Raw genomic sequence first — 19,296 nt, 5'->3', positions numbered from 1 at the left:
TGGCAACCCACTCCAGTATTCTTGCCTAGAGAATCCCAGGGATGGCGGAGCCTGGTGGGCTGCTGTCTATGGGGTCGCACAGAGTCGGACACGACTGAAGTGACTTAGCAGCAGCAGCAGCAGCAGCAGCAACAGCTAAGAGTTCTCAAATAGGCAGGAGTGAAAGTATTCTTTTGAGATGAGTCTGAAATGATCAGTGAATTTCATCTATTTATGTGTATATAGGGCAGAGAGTGGGCAGAAAAAAATGGGGTTCTTTCCATGGGAAGAGAACAGCAGATCAAAAGGAAGGAGGAAAGATTCCAAAAGGCCTTATGTACTCAATAAGAGATCCAACATTGTTTGTTGAATAAGGAAAGTATGATATTCTAAATAATTGTGATTTGGTCCAAATAGTTATAGCCTTACCATGCATTCTTCAAAAGAATCTCCACTAGACAAATCTCTCCTAGAGCAAAAAGAACCCTATAATTTGGGACTCCATCTGGTCAGAATTATTCCTCAAAATTCAAACACTGTAGTCAAAATAGGAGGACAGAAGTGGGTCCAGAATTACACAGAAGGTACTGTTCTTATCAGAAACTACTATAAAGGAATTAAAACTCCTGAAGTGCTTTTTAAAGCAGCTTTTCATCTATATTTTCTCTTCTTTTAGTATAGGTGCTTCCAGATGTCTTATTTATGCATAGTACTCTACATTCAAAACCTGAGAGTTACCTTTTACCCCATGCTGTTTTTATGTTATGTACAATATTTTATATAAGGCTATGATTTAGAGTTACGCTGACTTAGGTTTGAATTCTAGCTCTGTTGCTTAAAACAATTAGGATCTTGGCAAATCACTTCACCTCTCTGAGACTTGATTTTATCATCCAAAAAACTGAGATAATAATACCTATCTTATAGAGTTGTTATAAAGATTAAATGAAATAATCACCTCACATGAGCTAATGTATGAGACTTCCTGAGCATGATACCTGGCAGAAAACAGTGTATGTGTGTGTTTGTGAGTGTGCACATTATTCAGCCTTTCTCTCCATTCCCACTACAGTACTAACCTGGAAATATGTAATTTCACCTTTGAATTACCACTCAGCTCCTCATTACTTTTCTGACCTCAGCTCTCTTCCAGTCAGGTCTGTTGTCACCCAATAGGCCCCATCTTCTCCAAACTCCCATAGTAGATCTCAATCTGCCCTACTCTTTTTGTTCTTAATCCTGTACTGCCTTGCACTGTTATTTAGTTGTTCCCTACTAAATTGTATGCCTCTGTAATGTAAGCTTCTTGTCCTCCATTTCTTTTGTATCTTCATCCTATACCAGGTCTAACCTTCTCAATCATATCACTGGCCATTTGCATGATAATCCTGGATAACTTATAAATCTCTAGTGTTACTCTTACATTGCAGAAATAATTCCTTACAGTTGCCTGAATGGGAACAAAAACTCCCACTGAAGGTGGCATCTGACCATTATTAATCTACAGCAATCTAGATTCAGTAGTGATACATCCACTGAATCATACATTGGTTTTCTCAGTGCATACTTCTCACTTAACACACCTTCAAGGTACCAGGGATATAGCCACACACAGATAGACCAAGTCTCTGTTCTCACAGAACTTATATTCTCTAATGTGTGTTAGTCTCTCAGTCATGTCCTACTTTTTGCACCCTCATAGACTGTAGCCCACCAGGCTCCTCTGTCCCTGGAATTCTCCAGTAAGAATACTGGAGTGGGTTGCCATGCCCTTCTCCAGGGTATCTTCCCAACCTAGAGATTGAACCTGGGTCTCCTGCATTTCAGGCAGGCTCTTTACCATCTGAGTCACCAGGGAAGCCCTATATTCTCTAGATTACATGTCAAAGTAACCATTTTTTGGAAGTGGCTTTGGTACTGTGTGTGTGTGCTAAGTTGCTTCAGTCATGTCCAACTCTTTGCAACTCTATGGATTGTAGCTCACCAAGCTCCTCTGTCCATGGGATTCTCCAGGCAAGATATGGAGTGGATTGCCATACCCTCCTTCAGGGGATCGTCCCACTCTAGGGATTGAACCTGTGTCTCTAGGGTCTCCTGCATTGGTAGGCAGGTATTTTACCACTAGTGCCACCTGGGAACTGGATTTTGGTACTACTTACTCTCAAATGTATGTCCTAAAGCTGGGAGAGTAAGAGCATGTTACCAGTTTCTAAGGAAATAAAACTATTTTGGAATGAATCAGTTTTAGAGAACTATTAATCTGTGGTGATATTATAAAGAACCAAAAGTAAACTGAGTTTTCCGTGTTAATTATTTTATTTGATGATATATGTCTTAGTCAGTTTGGGCTGCTATGACAAATTATCAAAGGCTAGGTGGCATAAAGAACAAATATTTATTTCTTACAATTCTGGACACTTGGAGTCTAAGATCAGAGTGTCATCATATTCAGGTTCTGGTGAGAACCCCCTTCAGAGTTATAGACAGCTAATTTCTCACTGTATCTTTACATGTCACAAAGAGCATGATAGCTCCCTATCATTTTTTTTTAAGAGTATTAAAAGTTGGAACTCTCATGACTTAATCTTTTCCTAAAAGGTCCCAAGAGTTTTGCAAAAAGAATGCACTGGTCATAGCAAACACCCTCTTCCAACAACACAAGAGAAGACTCTACACATGGACATCACCAGATGGTCAATACCGAAATCAGATTGATTATATTCTTTGCAGCCAAAGATGGAGAAGCTCTATACAACCAGCAAAAATAAGACCGGGAGCTGACAGTGGCTTATATCTTGAGCTGCTTATTGCTAAATTCCAACATAAATTGAAGAAAGTAGGGAAAACTACTAGACAATTCAGTTATAATCTAAATCAAATCTCTTACAATTATACAGTGGAAGTGACAAATAGATTCAAGGGGTTAGAACTGATAGACAGAGTGCCTGAAGAACTATGGATGTAGATTCATGACACTGTACAGAACACAATGATCAAGACCATCCTCAAGAAAAAGAAATGCAAAAAGGCAAAATGGTTGTCTGAAGAGGCCTTACAAATAGCTGTGAAAAGAAGAGAAGCGAAAAGCCAAGGAGAAAAGGAAAGATATACCCATTAGCATGCAGAGTTCCAAAGAATAGCAAGGAGAGATAAGAAAGCCTTCCTCAGTGATCAATGCAAAGAAACAGAGGAAAACAATAGAATAGGAAATACTAGAGATCTTTTCAAGAAAATTAGAGATACCAAGGGAACATTTCATACACAGATGGGCACAATAAAGGACAGAAATGGTATGAACCTAAAAGAAGCAGAAGATATTAAGCAGAGGTGGCAAGAATACACAGAAGGACTATACAAAAAAGATCTTCATGACCCAGATAACCACAATGGTGTGATCACTCACCTAGAGCCAGCCATCCTGGAATGTGAAGTCAAGTGGGCCTTAGGAAGGATCACTATGAACAAAGCTAGTGGAGGTGATGGAATTCCAGTTGAGCTATTTCAAATCCTCAAAGATGATGCTGTGAAAGTGCTGCACTCAATATGCCAGCAAATCTGGAAAACTCAGCAGTAGCCACGGGACTAGAAAAGGTCAGTTTTCATTCCAATCCCAAAGAAAGGCAATGCCAAAGAATGTTCAAAGTATACTGCATAATTGCACTCATCTCACAGGTGAGCAAGGCAATGCTCAAAATTCTCCAAGTGAGGCTTCAACAGTATGTGAACCATGAACTTCCAGATGTTCAAGCTGGATTTAGAAAAGGCAAAGGAACCAGAGATCAAATTGCCAACATTCGTTGGATTATCAAAAAAGCAAGAGAGTTCCAGAAAAACATCTACTTCGACTTTATTGACTATGCCAAAACCTTTGATTGTGTGGATCACAACAAACTGTGGAAAGTTCTTCAAGAGTTAGGAATACCAGACCACCTGACCTGCCTCCTGAGAAATCTGGATGCAGGTCAAGAAGCAACAGTTAGAACTGGATATGGAAAAACAGACTGGTTCCAAATAGGAAAAGGAGTACATCAAGGCTGTTTATTGTCACCCTGCTTATTTAACTTATATGCAGAGTACATCATGAGAAATGCTAGAGTAGATGAAGCATTGAGCTGGAATCAAGATTGCCAGGAGAAATATCAATAACCTCAGATAAGCAGCTGACACCACCCTTAATGGCTGAAACTGAAGAACTAAAGAGCCTCTTGATAAAGGTGAAAGGGAAGAGTGAAAAAGTTGGCTTAAAAGTCGACATTCAGAAAACTAAGATCATGGCATCTGGTCCCATCACTTCATGGCGAATAGATGGGGAAACAGTGGGAACAGTGGCAGACTTTATTTTGGGGGCTCCAAAATCACTGCAGATAGTGACTGCAGCCATGAAATTAAAAGACGCTTACTCCTTGGAAGAAAAGTTATGACTAACTTAGACAGCATATTAAAAAGCAGAGACATTACTTTGCCAACAAAGGTCCATCTAGTAAAGGCTATGGTTTTTCCAGTAGTCATGTATGGATGTGAGAGTTGGACTATAAAGAAAGCTGAGCACTGAAGAATTGATGCTTTTGAACTGTGGTTTTGGAGAAGACTCTTGAGAGTCCCTTGGACTGCAAGGAGATCCAACCAGTCCATCCTAAAGCAAATCAGTCCTGAACATTCATTGGAAGGACTGATGCTGAAGCTGAAACTCCAGTACTTTGGCCACCTGATGTGAAGAACTGACTCATTTGAAAAGACCCTGATACTGGGAAATATTGAAGTCAGGAGGAGAAGGAGATGCCAGAGGATGAGATGGTTGGATGACATCACCGACTCAAAGACATGAGTTTAGGTAAACTCCGGGAGTTGGTGATGGACGGCGAGGCCTGGCGTGTTGTGGTCTATGGGATCGCAAAGAGTCGGACATGACTGAGAGACTGAAGTGAACTGAACTGAACACTGTAGCCCAGAGGTGATCTCTTCCAGTCATTTTGAAAGAGCTGATGGAAACTGGCAAAAGTCTCTGTTAGAGAGACTATTACTAACACTGTGGTCATCATGCCAACCTGTCATTTCAGAAAACAGGTAGAACCACTGATGTTCACAGTGAGATCGCTACCATTGAGCCAACTGCTACCTTGTTGTTTTCAACATGGGCAAGATGCTTAAAGTCTAGGTCTTTGAAATCGGGTCAACCTTTAGAGACATTCATTTTAATAGAACATATTTGACATTGAATGCTTTACTAACTATATGGAGAAGAGTTGGACTTTTCAGGTGGCAACAGTGATAAAGAATAAGCCTGCCAAGGCAGGAAATACAAGAGACTAGGCTTCCGTCTCTGGGTAGGGAAGATCCCCTGGAGTAAGAAATGTCAACCCACTCCAGTATTCTTGCCTGGAAAATCCATGGACAGAGGAGCCTGGTGGGGCTACAGTCCATGCGGTCACAAAGACACGACTGAGCACACACACATATGGAGGAGAGTTAAGTTGAAGCATAAAAGGTTGTCTACCAGAACAGGAGAAATGCTTGATGCCTCTGAAGTCCTTCTTCTTCTTTTATACTTCAGGGTGAGTTTTTTTTAAGTTGTTTCTCAGGGTCTTTTAAAAATAAAAATATGTATAGGAAGGAAAATTTATGTCCTAGTGTCTCGGGTTGATTATGGCAGACTACTGGGATCAAGACAGTGCCAAATGATTTTTGAGGATACTCCAAACAGCCTATCTAGGTTTACAGATTTGCCACTCTGCTGTACAAATGTTCAGAGGCTTGAGGAAAAAGGATTGGGGAGGGAAGAAAAAGGACTGGGGAGAATGACAAGAATAAATGATTTTTTTTTTTATAAAGGAAGTCATGAAAGGAAGATATTTTAGTCATGTTGACAGAGTACTATAAATATCCTAGTGGAGATCCTTACTCCTGCTCACCAAAATGGATACTAGCAATGATGGCTGACACTATTCACGGTCAGAGAGGAGGTTCCTCTGATGGTTCACAGAGTTTGTTGAAACAATTTCAAATTTTGATCAGGTGATTAATTTGTTATTTGGCTCCATTGAAGGCTGAGTTGTGAGTTGTGAGTGGTAGTTTTAGATATTCACATCTGTATTTCTCTTGGCATCTCTCTAGACAGTCAGCTGTGTTTGACTCTTTGTGATCCCATGGACTATAGCCCACCAGACTCCTTGTCCATGGAGTTCTCCAGGCAAGAATACTGGTGTGAGTATAGATTTGATTTAACATAATGAGAAAAGCAGATTAAGCAAAAAAGAAGAAGAAGAAAGAAAAGACTTAGCCACCTTACCCAGTTTAAGTTAAATAGTTGAGGGAAGTCTTTGTAAGAAAAAACTTATAAAAATATGACCAGAGTCTGATATATTTGTCCCTAGTAGAGTATTAATCCTGTCCGTTCCATTAATATTCCACTGGGTGCCATAATAATGAGTATCTTAATATATGCAAAAAAAATAATAATAACTTGTAGAAACCCCAGGAGTCAGGCAGCTAGATAAATGCAAGAGAAAGCATAGTAAATTGTCTCTGGGGCACCTGATTCCCTGTTGCCTCACAAGAATCCAGTGGCGAGCCACTCACTTGTCAAGGAGCCCTTTACTCTCTCTCTGGCTCATCGTGCTCTCATTTTTTATATCAACCATATGAGAAAGTGGAGTGTTTTCCATATTATCTCCTGAGTCATACTATTTCTCCAGTCTTATGCAAGTCAGGTTTTTCTGGTTGTTATTTACCTACTTCATTTTCCTGAAGCTTGTCTTCCCTTCATTACAGCGGATGTGTTTGGGAGGTCATGCTTTTAAATGGTCTGCATTTAGAAGCAAGGGAAAATCTCTAAGCATTTAATTTAGACAATTACACATGTATAGGAGGAGACAGAAATTCACATGAAGGGAACGAGGAATTTCCCTTCTGCTGCTGGTTGCCACAAATAAAGAATCATTCCTTTTCCTTTTAGGGAAGGGAGTTGGTTTTAAAAGTTAGTTGTAACATTGCTGGAAATCTGATATGGGCCATAGAGTACTTCTTTGCAAGAGACAGAGAAATGGACAAAATGCAAATGGAAATAAAACAGTATTGTGGGAATTTAACATATCAATTCTTTCTCTTCTACTCAAGAATAGATTTATAAAGCACAAATATATTCTTTGACTTAACTAGAATATACAATTTGCAAACTGTATTAGCAAAATTAATTCTATTTAGGTATATATGTAAATTCCATTATTCGGGAAATTTGGAGTAGTATATCACATACTGTGGTGCCTCCTAGGTGGTGATAAAGACTCTGTCTGCCAATGCAGGAGACACAAGAGACGTGGATTCAATATCCCTAAGTTGGGAAGATCCCCTGGAGTAGGAAATGGCAACCCTCTCCAGTAGTCTTTCCTGGAAAGTCCCATGGACAGGGGAGCCTGGCGAGCAAAGAGCCACAAAAAGTCGGACACAACTGAGTAAATGAGCACACACATATAGCAATAGAAATTCCCTATCTGCTTAAAAATTAGTGAGTCTTCCTAATAAAATGTTTAAGATGAGAGTCTGCATTATTAAACCCAGGTCTTGAAAACCTGGGAAAGTAAAGTTTCCAGACGAAATAATGACACACAACACACAAGCCAGAGATACCCTGTCATGAAGCGTGGGTTGCTGGTACCAAAAGGTTAACGCTCACACACTTCTTCCTTTATTCTTACCTTAGTTGTTCAAAGGCATAATGTCCCTTATGTCGCTATAAGTATCCTTCATCAGCAACATTTCCACACCTTGTGACCATGTGTCACCCCTGGTTTTTTTTTAAAGGCACACACCTAATCTGAACACTTGGTTTCTTTCATCATCCCTGTCATTACCTCAAATTTTAAACATGAATAACTTCTGCTCCATACCTACTCTTCTTACCTTCAAACTGAAAGATGGTTGACTTCAAGTAAGAAATTATGTCAAGCCAAACCTGTGTTAATTCTTCCCTTTAGAAATTTGAAATCAATAACATGATAAAGAGTAGATGTCTAGATATTGGAGAAAAGGAAGCACAGCAGATTAGATACATATTTCATGCTGAAAAGGGATTTCTTGAAAAATAATTGAATAGCATTCAAGAACCTAAAACTTTATGGAAATAAAACTTGGATTTCTCCTTTATTTTAATTTTCTTCTGAAAATTATTTAGCAGTCTACAGAATCTGCCTGCAGTGCAGGAGACTGGGGTTCGATCCCTGGGTGGAGAAAATCCCCTGGAGAAGGAAATGGCAATACACTCCAGTATTCTTGCCTGGACAATGCCATGGATAGAAGAGCCTGGCGGGCTACCGTCCATGGGGTCACAAGAGTCAGACATGACTTCGTGACTAAACCACCATACATTTTTCTCTCCAACTTCTCATTTTGAAAAGCTGGTTATTCTTAAATACATAAATGCCTAGGTTTATTCACAAAAGATATTTTTTCAAAAGCTATTCATCTTGAACACAGTAACTACAGCTGTCATCACCCAACCCAAGTGTCCTGACCCTTCACTTCGTGGTCATGCAGCCCATGACCACCTTCCTAGCCTCTTCTCTGTCTAGTCTCTGCTTGCACCATGTGCTTCAGTCATAATGCACTTTTGAGCTCCTCCATTGCATCAGCTTCATTGTCAGGTCCAAAATTCCTTTGCTTTTATTATTCCTGGTATTTGCACTGCATTCTTTGCTTCTTTCTTACTCCCTCGGACATTCATAAAATCTTGAAGCTTTTCTGTCACGTTACGGATATTCTCTGACCCCAGTTTGATTTCAGTTCCTCTTTGAAGTGCTCTCACAAGAACCAGAATTTATTCCCATCTTAGCAAGTTTACCTTTATGTTGCTTCTTTGGTGTTCTCACTTCTCTGGCCCAGATGATAAGCTCATCCCACTAGAAAAATGTACACAGAATAGGCAGTTTTCCCCATTTGACTTATCCTGCATCAGACTATTTTTTTTTCAAAGTTTTAAAAATACGTTATAAACAACACGGTCCTACTGTATAGCACAGAGAACTGTATGCAACATCCTATGATAGTCCATAATGGAAAAGACTATATTAAAAATGAGTATATATAAATGTGTCACTGTACAGCAGTGATTAACACATTGTAAATCAACTATACGTCAATAAATAAAAATAAAATACTTAACCAGTGCTCTTAGGTTAATGCCCCAAATTTGTATCATTATCTGCTAGGCTCTATATGAGCTAGACTCCTCCATGTCATCTCCTGAAACTCTTCCCTTCACTTCTACATGTCAACCCCACTGACATTCTTGCAGTGTTTCCAAGAATTCATGCCATTTTCTGCCTGGGGGAAATCTTATTTCTACCTCATCACAAACATCATTCCCCAATCAAGAACACTGTTTATTCCCTACCTCTCCATTTCACCTGGAAAAGTTTGGTTCATCCTCTGATTTCTGGACTTGGCAGAGATACTCATATGCTCAACCTCAGTTCCTCCCAATATAGTCACAGTGCAGTAAGCATTTTTTTTGTAGAACAGTTATTATGTAGGTAATTCTATTTATAATATAAGTCTCCCAACTAGACTATAAATTCCAAGGGATAGTGACAATGGCTGTCTTTCTCAAGAAACTTTTTTGGTAAATCTCTCTGGGGAGTTTTGAGCATGTGTTGAAACAGTGAATAATGGAATTCAGCAAATATGCAATGGCTCAGAAAGACCGCAAGACAAGGATGTAGGGAGGGATCATAAAAGATCCTAGCTGACATGACAAAGAATTTATATTTTATCCTAAAGGCAGTCTACCAACTGAGCTAGCTGGACGGCTAAAGACAGTCAAAATTCATTTATAAGCTGAAATGATCTAATCTATGTTTTAAAGAATAAATCTGGCAGCAGGTTATATGGCTAATAAGGTAGAGACTGAAATCCAAGAGACTTATTACAGTAGATTATAAAAAATAACTATATGTATTTTCTTGCCTCATGGGCACATCCTGTTGGCAATGTGACTTGGCGATTCTTCCTATTCTAAGCCTTTAAATTTGAGCTTGACCATGTGACTTGCTTTGACCAGTGAGGCATTCAGGTGTTACACTGGGGGTGGCTGGCTGGGACTTGACTGGAAAGTTGGAGGCCACCACATGAAGTAACCTTCACTGAAGCAGTGGATTTTAACCACACTTGAATCTCCTCCACATATGTTTTTATGTATAATATTCCCTACCCTCATTAGAAACATCTCTCATTTCAGCAATGATTCTCAGTGGTGCATTTCTGGAATCATGAGGTGGGAGGAGGCATATCTAGTTTGACTACAGTTCTCAGGAGATTCCAACATACTCTATGATGACAAATTGAAAATCACACTACTAAATTTCATGGATCAATAAATGAATAGTTAATGTAACTGGGGAGTTAACAAGCACCACAAAGGAAGTAGCATTTAGCCAGATCTGAAAAGGAAGACTAAATATTCATTGGATGGAGAAGTGCAGGAATGGTATGTCAAAGAGAATAGTATTTACAAAGGCAAAGCTTGTGTCCAGAATGACCGATTTTAATCCATAAGCTCCTTGCTCTTTTCTTTCTAAACAACTGAACACACACTCTCTAATGTCTGAATTTTTATCATAGGCATTATTTTTAAGAAAATTATAGAATATATTTTGCAGAGTCAACAGTTTAAAAAGAAGTCATTCAGATAAACTATCATGATGATTGTCACCTTTCCTCAAAATATTCTTATTTTTAGGAAACTGCTTTAAAATCATCAAGTCATTTCCATGTAAATCTCATTCCCTAAAGTAAGTTCCATACAAGTAACGAGGATTTGAGGATTATTTTACTTGCTTCCATTTTCAGTTTCAGTAACTCTAAAATCATGTTGACTTTATGAAATTTAATCTAATCATGGTTTTGTGACATCTGTTCATAAGTCTCTCATGAAAGCATCAATATCACTCAAGATCTAATTCCTGATTCTCTTATGTACAGAATTTTAGTATTTTCCTTAAAACACACACATACTCCCTCACAGTAAATAAGTTTATGAATGAAATTATTGCCTTAAAATTCTTCTGTAATTATTTTCAATGGAGCACATAGAACACCTCTTCTCACACATAATAGGATTAATCTTTAATAGCATCATCTTCTGCAAACAGGTGCAAACCCTATTTGCCCTCAGGGAAAGACCAGTCAGTGAGAAATTATTCTGGTGATGTAATGCTTCTTAACTTACTCTTTCTCAAACATGATTGGGGAAGATGCTTTTCAGAGCATCAGACAGGTATTGAACTTAACTCTTTTTCACAAACATGTCACTTAGGACAGCCTTGAAATAGTTATGCAAAGTAATTAGACTAAGAGAATTTCTTTTAAGCATTGGCATCTGTACCCATTGGCATTTGCCAGTGATAATTCCTCATCTTTCTTGAGAAATCACTTACTTCCATATCCTGGTCCTTATGTGAATAGACAAAGAATACATTAACATTAGCCAGCAGCAGCAAAACTTAGCAGTTCTTTCTCAGACATAGATCCTAATTAAAATCAAATCAAAAGCAATAGAGATCTTATATTTTTTAAATCAGATTCAACAGTATGCCTCTCATGACTCTGTACAAATTCCATTTTCATACCTGCCTAGTTATTTCAAAGATGAAAATATCTGAAACAAGTATTTGAATAAAACCAGATGTGTTCACAGTGATGTCATAAACTTCTGCCTAGTGATAATTTACAAGGCTCTGTTGATACAACTAAATGCTCATGGAAGTCCAGAGAAGTCCTCACCCAGGACAGGTGAAGACCCATTACCCATCATATAGTCTTGATTCTATGAAGTGATAGGACAGGACAGATATATGTTGGTTTCCATAGTAAAGTGTGCAAGACAGCAGACATAGAGCTACACATTTTGCAGGTATTATTTCAAGCAACAGCTCATTCTCATTCCCTATTCCTCCACCTCAAGCCTCACTTTTTGAGCAAAATAATGCAATAGTAAGCATGTTGTGAAAAACATAATTTGAAAAAGGAGGGTCATAACACCTGAGCAGACCAGTGATTTATCTGATCTGAATTTCACCCAAGAAAGAAAGCAACTCAGACTGCTAAGCCAGCTGAAATTTAAGTGCTGACATAATTCAAAGATGATGAACTCTGAGTACTTATAGTAAAATTGGAGGTAAATTACATATTAGAACTTTCCCCTTTTGTTTCTTTTTTCTTAATATCCTCTTAACCCTTTGAGAAAACTGAGTTGATTTGGGGCACATGAACCTTTCTTGGAGCTTTTCTACTTGTTCAGGTCATGGTAATACAGTTGCATTGGGATGAGGTGGAATTATGGAACCACAAAATGATTCAAGCCTGACTATGAATAATGTCTCTACCATATATTGGAGAATGATAAATCATTCTCCAATATAAGTTCAGTGAGCCACACTTTCTTCAGCTATTGAAATGATAATTAAATATCAATTATTAAAATGATGTGTATACAATTCTTGGCAAGTAGTAAGTATTCAGTGGATACTGCCTATGGTTATTACTATTTTTCCATATAAAAATAATTTCAAGCCACTTCACTTTTCAAAGTTGAAAACCAAATTATATAAAAAAATGATTGAATACCCAGAATGGATTCCCAATTTTGTCTGCTTCTATATTTTAACTATGAAATAAACCATTTTGTTTTCCATTGAAAATTTACTTTGATCTTGATTCTTAATGTACTATATTATGCAGTAATATTCTATTTTTATATATTAATATTTCAAAGTCAGTGCTTTACAAATATATGATTTTACATGCTATCAGTATAAATAATAGCAGTATAGTACATTTCCTCTAGAGATCTGATGCAATTTTTAAAGAAATTTTTCTCTAATCCTATAGAAAAGGTCCTGGAAGGTACTGTTCATACCATCAAGTTAGCTTATTGGAAAGTGAAAAATGCAGTTTGTCACCCTCCAGCAACTTATGTAGCTTGAGGATTTCAGTAAATTAACTTGAACAAAATTGTTTTGATTCTGTCTTTATCCAGTCAAAAACGTGGACACATTCCTGCAAATTGATTTTAGATTTTAAATTTCAACAACTATTTACTTCATGTTATCATAATTTACTGAATGCCTTACCTGTGCATGGAGAAGTTCTAATATTAAAAATGACAATAATCATCCCAAAGACAGTTTCTGCCTTCTAGGGGCCAGTGTCTAATTAAAGGAACAGCACACTGTGCTAAATTTCATTACAGAGTTTGGTAAAAAGTGACTGGAAACATAGATGGTAGCACTTTTAATTTAATGTTGAGGGGGGAGAATTTTTTAGGAAAATTATGAGCAGGTAACATTTTATTGGCTTTAAAAGAATAATAAGTTGTTTATTTGGATAAGGTAGCAGCATATTCCAGGTGGAAGGAATAACAAGAGCAAAGGAAGTAAGGACCGAGAATTCATATTGATTTGTGAATTGACTGTTGACACAGCCTAGTGTTTCTGCAGAATAGAGTATCTTGGATGGAATTATGGCCAGGAAAGGACATGCTTCCTATATAGAGGCACATTTTGGAAAAATGAAATATTATCTTCCAAATCACAATACTCTTATCCTTTCTTTGTTATATACCATGAGACGATTCATAATATACACTAGCTGGCTTTTTGGTGTGTGATGTCTTCAAGCTTATCTGGACTTTTCTTCAAGTAAAAGAATGTATTCCTTTGCTGTTCCTATGATTAAAAGGCCCAGGTGGAGCTTTACCACCTGGGTAAAGCTTTACCAGGTGGATTCTTTACCAGTGGTAAAGGATCTGCATGCCAGTGCAGGAGACATAAGAGAAGTGAGTTAGATCCCTGGGTTGAAAAGATTCCCTGGAGTAGGAAATAGCAACGCACTCCAGTATTCTTGCCTGGAAAACCCATGGACAGAGACGCCTTGCGGGCTACAGTCCATGGGGTCGCAGAGTCAGACATGACTGAGCACACACACACACATACGAGTAAAAAACTACAATATACTAATACACTTAAGGTAAATGCAAATTTTACAAACCATATTTCAAAAAGGCAATGTAAATTGTAAAAAAGTAACGCTTAATTAAGATTTAGAAAACATTTACTGATTTCATTTATGTAGCAGCATCTAAGAGTAAACTTTTAAAAGGCAATTTATCTAAATAGCCTGTGATTAATGAGGTCAGAGTATGCATTAAAGTATTGTCTATGCTAACCTTGTATTAAAAGAGTTACCTGGGAAAACTTCATTTTTCTTATTCACACGGTGAAACACTGAACCGGTAGGTCAATTCATGAAGCCATTCACCTGTAATATTGTGGGTGTGAGAACATTCTTAAATAAAACTTGCTGAAAATTCTCCATCGTTTTCTTTGAGTATATTCACTGAAGAAGAAATCTTTATTCATACCTTAGAACAGGACTATGTGTATTTGCTCAGTTAATTTTAATATCTTTAAATTTTTATTAAACTTGCACTGGAATGTATTATCCACATATACATGATGCTATTGTTATAACAAGGCTTTCCTGATGGCTCAGACAGTAGAGAATCTGCCTCTAATTCAGGAGACCAGGGTTCAATCCCTAAGTCAGGAAGATCCCCTAGAGGAGGGAATGATTAACCACTACAGTATACGTGCCTGGAGAATTCCATGGACAGAGAAGCTTGGCAAGACTATTTTAATTTAATGGATGGCGCTAAACTGTTTGTATCCTGCCTTCCGTTTAGAGACTAATATCATGTATTTTAGAAGTAGTTAAATGGAATTACACATAGTTGAGTCAGTCACTGAAAAAGATCGGTTTTCATTCCAATCTCAAAGAAAGACAATGCCAAAGAATGTTCAAACTACCACACAATTGCACTCATCTCACATGCTAGCAAAGTAATGCTCAAAATTCTCCAAGCCGGGCTTCAACAGTACGTGAACCAAGAACTTCCAGATGTTCAAGCTGGATTTAGAAAAGGCAGAGGAACCAGAGATCAAATTGCCAACATCTGTTGGATCATAGAAAAAGCAAGAGAATTCCAGAAAAACATTTACTTCTGCTTTATTGATTACACCAAAGCCTTTGACTGTGTGGATCACAACAAACTGTGGAACATCCTTCAAGAGATGGGAATACCAGACCACCTTACTTGCCTCCTGAGAAATCTGTATGCAGGTCAAGAAGCAACAGTTAGAACTGGACATGGAACAATGGACCGGCTCCAAATTGGGAAAGGAGTACATCAAGGCTGTATGTTGTCACCCTGTTTATTTAGCTTATATGCAGAGTACATCGTGTGAAATGCCAGACTGGATGAAGCTCAAGCTGGAATCAAGATTGCTGGGAGAAATATCAATAACCTCAGATATGCAGATGACACCACCCTTATGGCAGAAAACGAAGAAGAACTAAAGAGCCTCTTGAGGAAAGTGAAAGAGGAGAGTGAAAAAGCTGGCTTAAAACTCAACATTCAAAAAACGAAGATCATGGCATCCAGTCCCGTCATTTCATGGCAAATAGATGGGAAAACAATGGAAACAGTGAGAGACTTTATTTTTTTGGGCTCCAAAATCACTGCTGATGGTGATTACAGCCATGAAATTAAAAGATGCTTGCTCCTTGGAAGAAAAACTATGACAAACCTTGACAGCATATTGAAGCAGAGACATTACTTTACTGACAAAGGTCCACCATCTAGTCAAAGCTGTGGTTTTTCCAATAGTCATGTATGGATGTGAGCTCAGTTCAGTTCAGTCACTCAGTCGTGTTCGACTCTTTGCGACCCCATAGACTGCAGTACACCAGGCTTCCCTATCCTTTACTATCTCCCAGAGCTTGCTCAAACATCCAACCGTCTCATCCTCTGTCATCCCGTTCTCCTCCCGCCTTCAGTCTTTCCCAGCATCAGGGTCTTTTCCAATGAGTCGATTCTTCCCATTAGGTGGCCAAAATATCAGAGTTTCAGCTTCAGCATCAGTCTTTCCAATGAATATTCAGGACTGATTTCCTTTAGGATAGGCTGGTTTGATCTCCTTGCAGTCCAAGGGTCTCTCAAGAGTCTTCACCAACACCACAGTTCAAAAGCATCAATTCTTCGGCGCTCAGCTTTCTTTATAGTCCAACTCTCATATCCATACATGACTACTGGAGAAACCATAGCTTTGACAAAACGGATCTTTGTTGGCAAAGTAATGTCTCTGCTTTTTAATATGCTGTCTAGGTTGGTCACAGCTTTCCTTCCAAGGAGCAAGCGTCTTTTAATTTCATGGCTGCAGTCACGATCTGCAGTGATTTTGGAACCCCCCCCCAAAATAAAGTCTCTCACTATTTCCATTGTTTCCCCATCTATTTGCCATGAAGTGAGAGTTGGACCATAAAGAATGATGAGTGCCGAAGAATTGATTCTTTTGAACTGTGGTGTGGAGAAGACTCTTGATAGTCCCTTGGACTGCAAGGAGATCAAACTAGTCAATCCTAAAGGAAATCAGTCCTGAATATTCATTGGAAGGACTGATGCTGAAGCTGAAGCTCCAATACTTTGGCCAACTGATGCAAAGAAGTGATTCATAGAAAAGACCCTGATGCTGGGAAAGATTGAAGGCAAGAGGAAAAGGGGACGACAAACGATGAGATGGTTGGATGGCATCACCAACTTGATAGACACGAATTTGAGCAAGCTCTGGGAATTGGTGATGGACAGGGAAGCCTGGCATGCTGCAGTCCATAGGGTCGCAAAGAGTCGGACACAATGGAGTGACTGAACTGAACTGAGTCAATCATGGGTTACAGATTTTCTTTTATTAAACTTTTTATTTTATATTGGAGAATAGCCAGCTAACAATGTTGTGATTGTTTCAGGTGTACAGCAAAGGGACTCAGCCATACATTTACATATATCCATTATTCCCCAAATTCCCCTCCCATCCAGGCTGCCACATAACATTGAGCAGAATTCCCTGTGCTATACAGTAGGTTAGATTTTCATCATGTAACACTAACTGAGCTGCGTGAAGTTTTATCCTATAGTGTTGGCCTCGTGTTTTTTCTATATACTTGCAATATCATATACAGAAGTGTGTGTATGTGTGTTACAGTCTGCTTCATTGTAAAAATTATTTGGGGATGCTAGAGTTATACATGTAATATAGAAAAATTCAGTGTATCCTGTTAATTAAACAAAGAAACCCTTGGACTGAGGTGGCTCTAGTGCCCCAGCTGTCTACGTAAGCAAATCAAAATCTAGATCTGAAAATGCCTCAAGGTTACAAAATTGAAAGCAAAGGACAACGTATCACAAACAGCCAACTAGGCTATAAAGCTGGGCATTAAAGCTATAACTAATAAGTGATTTTCTTGCTTTGTTTCTGCCTTTTCTCTATAAGTCGCTCCTGTTGCTGAAAGCTTTCCAACTACTTCAGGTTTAGTGCTGCCGGATTTGACTCCATTTTTGCGCACATAAACTCTTAAGTTTTAAAATATACACTTCAGTTTTTACAGTTTTAACAGTTCCATATGTTTAAAGATATGAAATTCTGAGAAAAAATAAGAAATTTTTCTGTTTCCTCCATCAGCTGTTAAGAAGAAGGCTAGCTTTATCACTCCAGTTCCGGGAGGCGTGGGACCCATGACGGTGGCGATGCTTCTCAAGAACACCCTTTTGGCAGCTAAAAAAATCATTTACTAGATCGCGTGAAAGAATAAAGCAAACTGAAGTCATGCTACGTATTTATTTGACAAAAGGCAAAAATCTTTATATTTTACTACAAAGCTATTTCTACATTGTATTTATTTTTTCATGGGTGGAATCATTGTGGATCAGATGATTCACACAATCTTATGCATTTCCTGCTAATATTTACTGGAATATTTTGAATGGATTTTGAGTTTTAGGAAAAAAGAAAACAACTGCAATGACACTTTGGTAACAATTGCTTGTTTTGTGAATAATATTTGTTCATAATGTTAAGACAATAAAGGGCTCATAACAAATGCATATATTTTTGACACAAATATCACAGCTAGTGTGTCTTCAACAAACGTTTTGTCAGCCAAATAGGCTCCCTTGTAAAATGTAATTTAGATTTTGCCATAATCATACTCAATTTTATATATATTTTATATTCTATATTGTATGCTGAAAGAAAGATAGCGCTAAGTAGTGTCCACTCTTGTGTGATCCCATGAACTGTAGCCTGCCATGTTCCTCTGTCCATGGGATTCTCCAGGCAAGAATACTGAAGTGGGTTGCCATTTCCCAATGCAGGAATTGAACCCAGGTCTCCTGCATTGAAGGCAGATGCTTCACTGACTGAACTATGCAGGAAGCCCATATTGTATGGTGAGAAAGAACAAAAGAGCTTACTTGCTAAAAGAAAGATAAAATATTAAGAATAAAGTTTTGATCTCATATACTTCCCAAATGTACTCCTCAAGACATACTAATGAAAAATTATGCTCTATTCAAGGAAAGAAAAATATGCAAGGAACCCCAAAAATGCCATGCTAGTTGAAAAGGTATTGATTATTTCAAATTGTGAATGACTACTTGACATAGTAAAAATGCAGTAAGAATATGTTAGGCTTACATGTAATTTCTTTGTTCTCCTACAAACGTATTTGGATAATACGTTCCACAAATCCAGAAATCTAATAGCAAAATATGACACAATGTGCCACAGCTAATCCTTAGGATATGACTAAAAACCTACTGCTTTGTAGGTTCTTTTCTCTTATGGCATTTGGTTCTCACAGTAGATGCCATGTTTTTAACACAATTTAAATTAGAAAATACATGTGATTGTCAGTTGAAGGCTATTTGAGACTACCCTGGGCACATAATTGTATTGCTGTCATGCCCAAATCTCAGTGTGTTAATGTACCAATAATGATTCTTACCCAATGCATGTCTTTATTAGTGTGTACTCTTAATCATTTGTGTGAAAATAGACTAGATGTTTATAATTAATAACATTTCAACTGTATAATAAAATCAGTTTGGAAAGAAATACATGTCTTCTTTTTTCCTAAGCTATAAGTTTCCTTGTTCCTATACTCGTTATCTATCTCTTCACAGCACGCTGGGGAAATGTACAAATGTCTCAAAAAGGAAAAAAATGTTCTGTAGCCCATTCCACACTAATCTTTGTCTGATAACCTTGATAATAGTTTATTTTTTTTTTATTTTTATCTATTTATTTTTGGCTGTGTTGGATCTTTGTTGCTGCACAGGCTTTTCTCTAGTTGCGGCAAGCGGGAGCTACTCTTTGTTGCAGTGCGGGGGCTTCTCATTGCAGTGGCTCCTCTTGTTGCAGAGCACGGGTTCTG

The 19,296-nt window shown here is 38.0% G+C and overlaps 1 protein-coding gene across 6 annotated transcripts in view; it reads left to right on the top strand.

Moving 5' to 3' along the window:
- MTHFD2L (methylenetetrahydrofolate dehydrogenase (NADP+ dependent) 2 like) overlaps positions 1-18,977 on the top strand; it is a 143,523-nt gene extending 124,546 nt beyond the window's left edge. For all 6 annotated transcript variants that reach the window (XM_081586756.1, XM_081586757.1, XM_081586754.1 and 3 more), the window contains one exon: positions 17,544-18,977. In XM_081586756.1, the coding sequence (XP_081442882.1) occupies positions 17,544-17,656 (113 nt within the window). In that variant the 3' untranslated portion in view covers positions 17,657-18,977. The remainder of the gene's footprint in view (positions 1-17,543) is intronic.
- Positions 18,978-19,296: the final 319 nt, after the last annotated feature.

This window comes from Giraffa tippelskirchi, chromosome 1, assembly GCF_054371585.1.
Source record: "Giraffa tippelskirchi isolate mGirTip1 chromosome 1, T2T-mGirTip1v1.2.pri, whole genome shotgun sequence".
Classification (NCBI taxonomy): Eukaryota; Metazoa; Chordata; class Mammalia; order Artiodactyla; family Giraffidae; genus Giraffa; species Giraffa tippelskirchi.
This window is presented reverse-complemented; position numbering and strand designations above follow the sequence as displayed.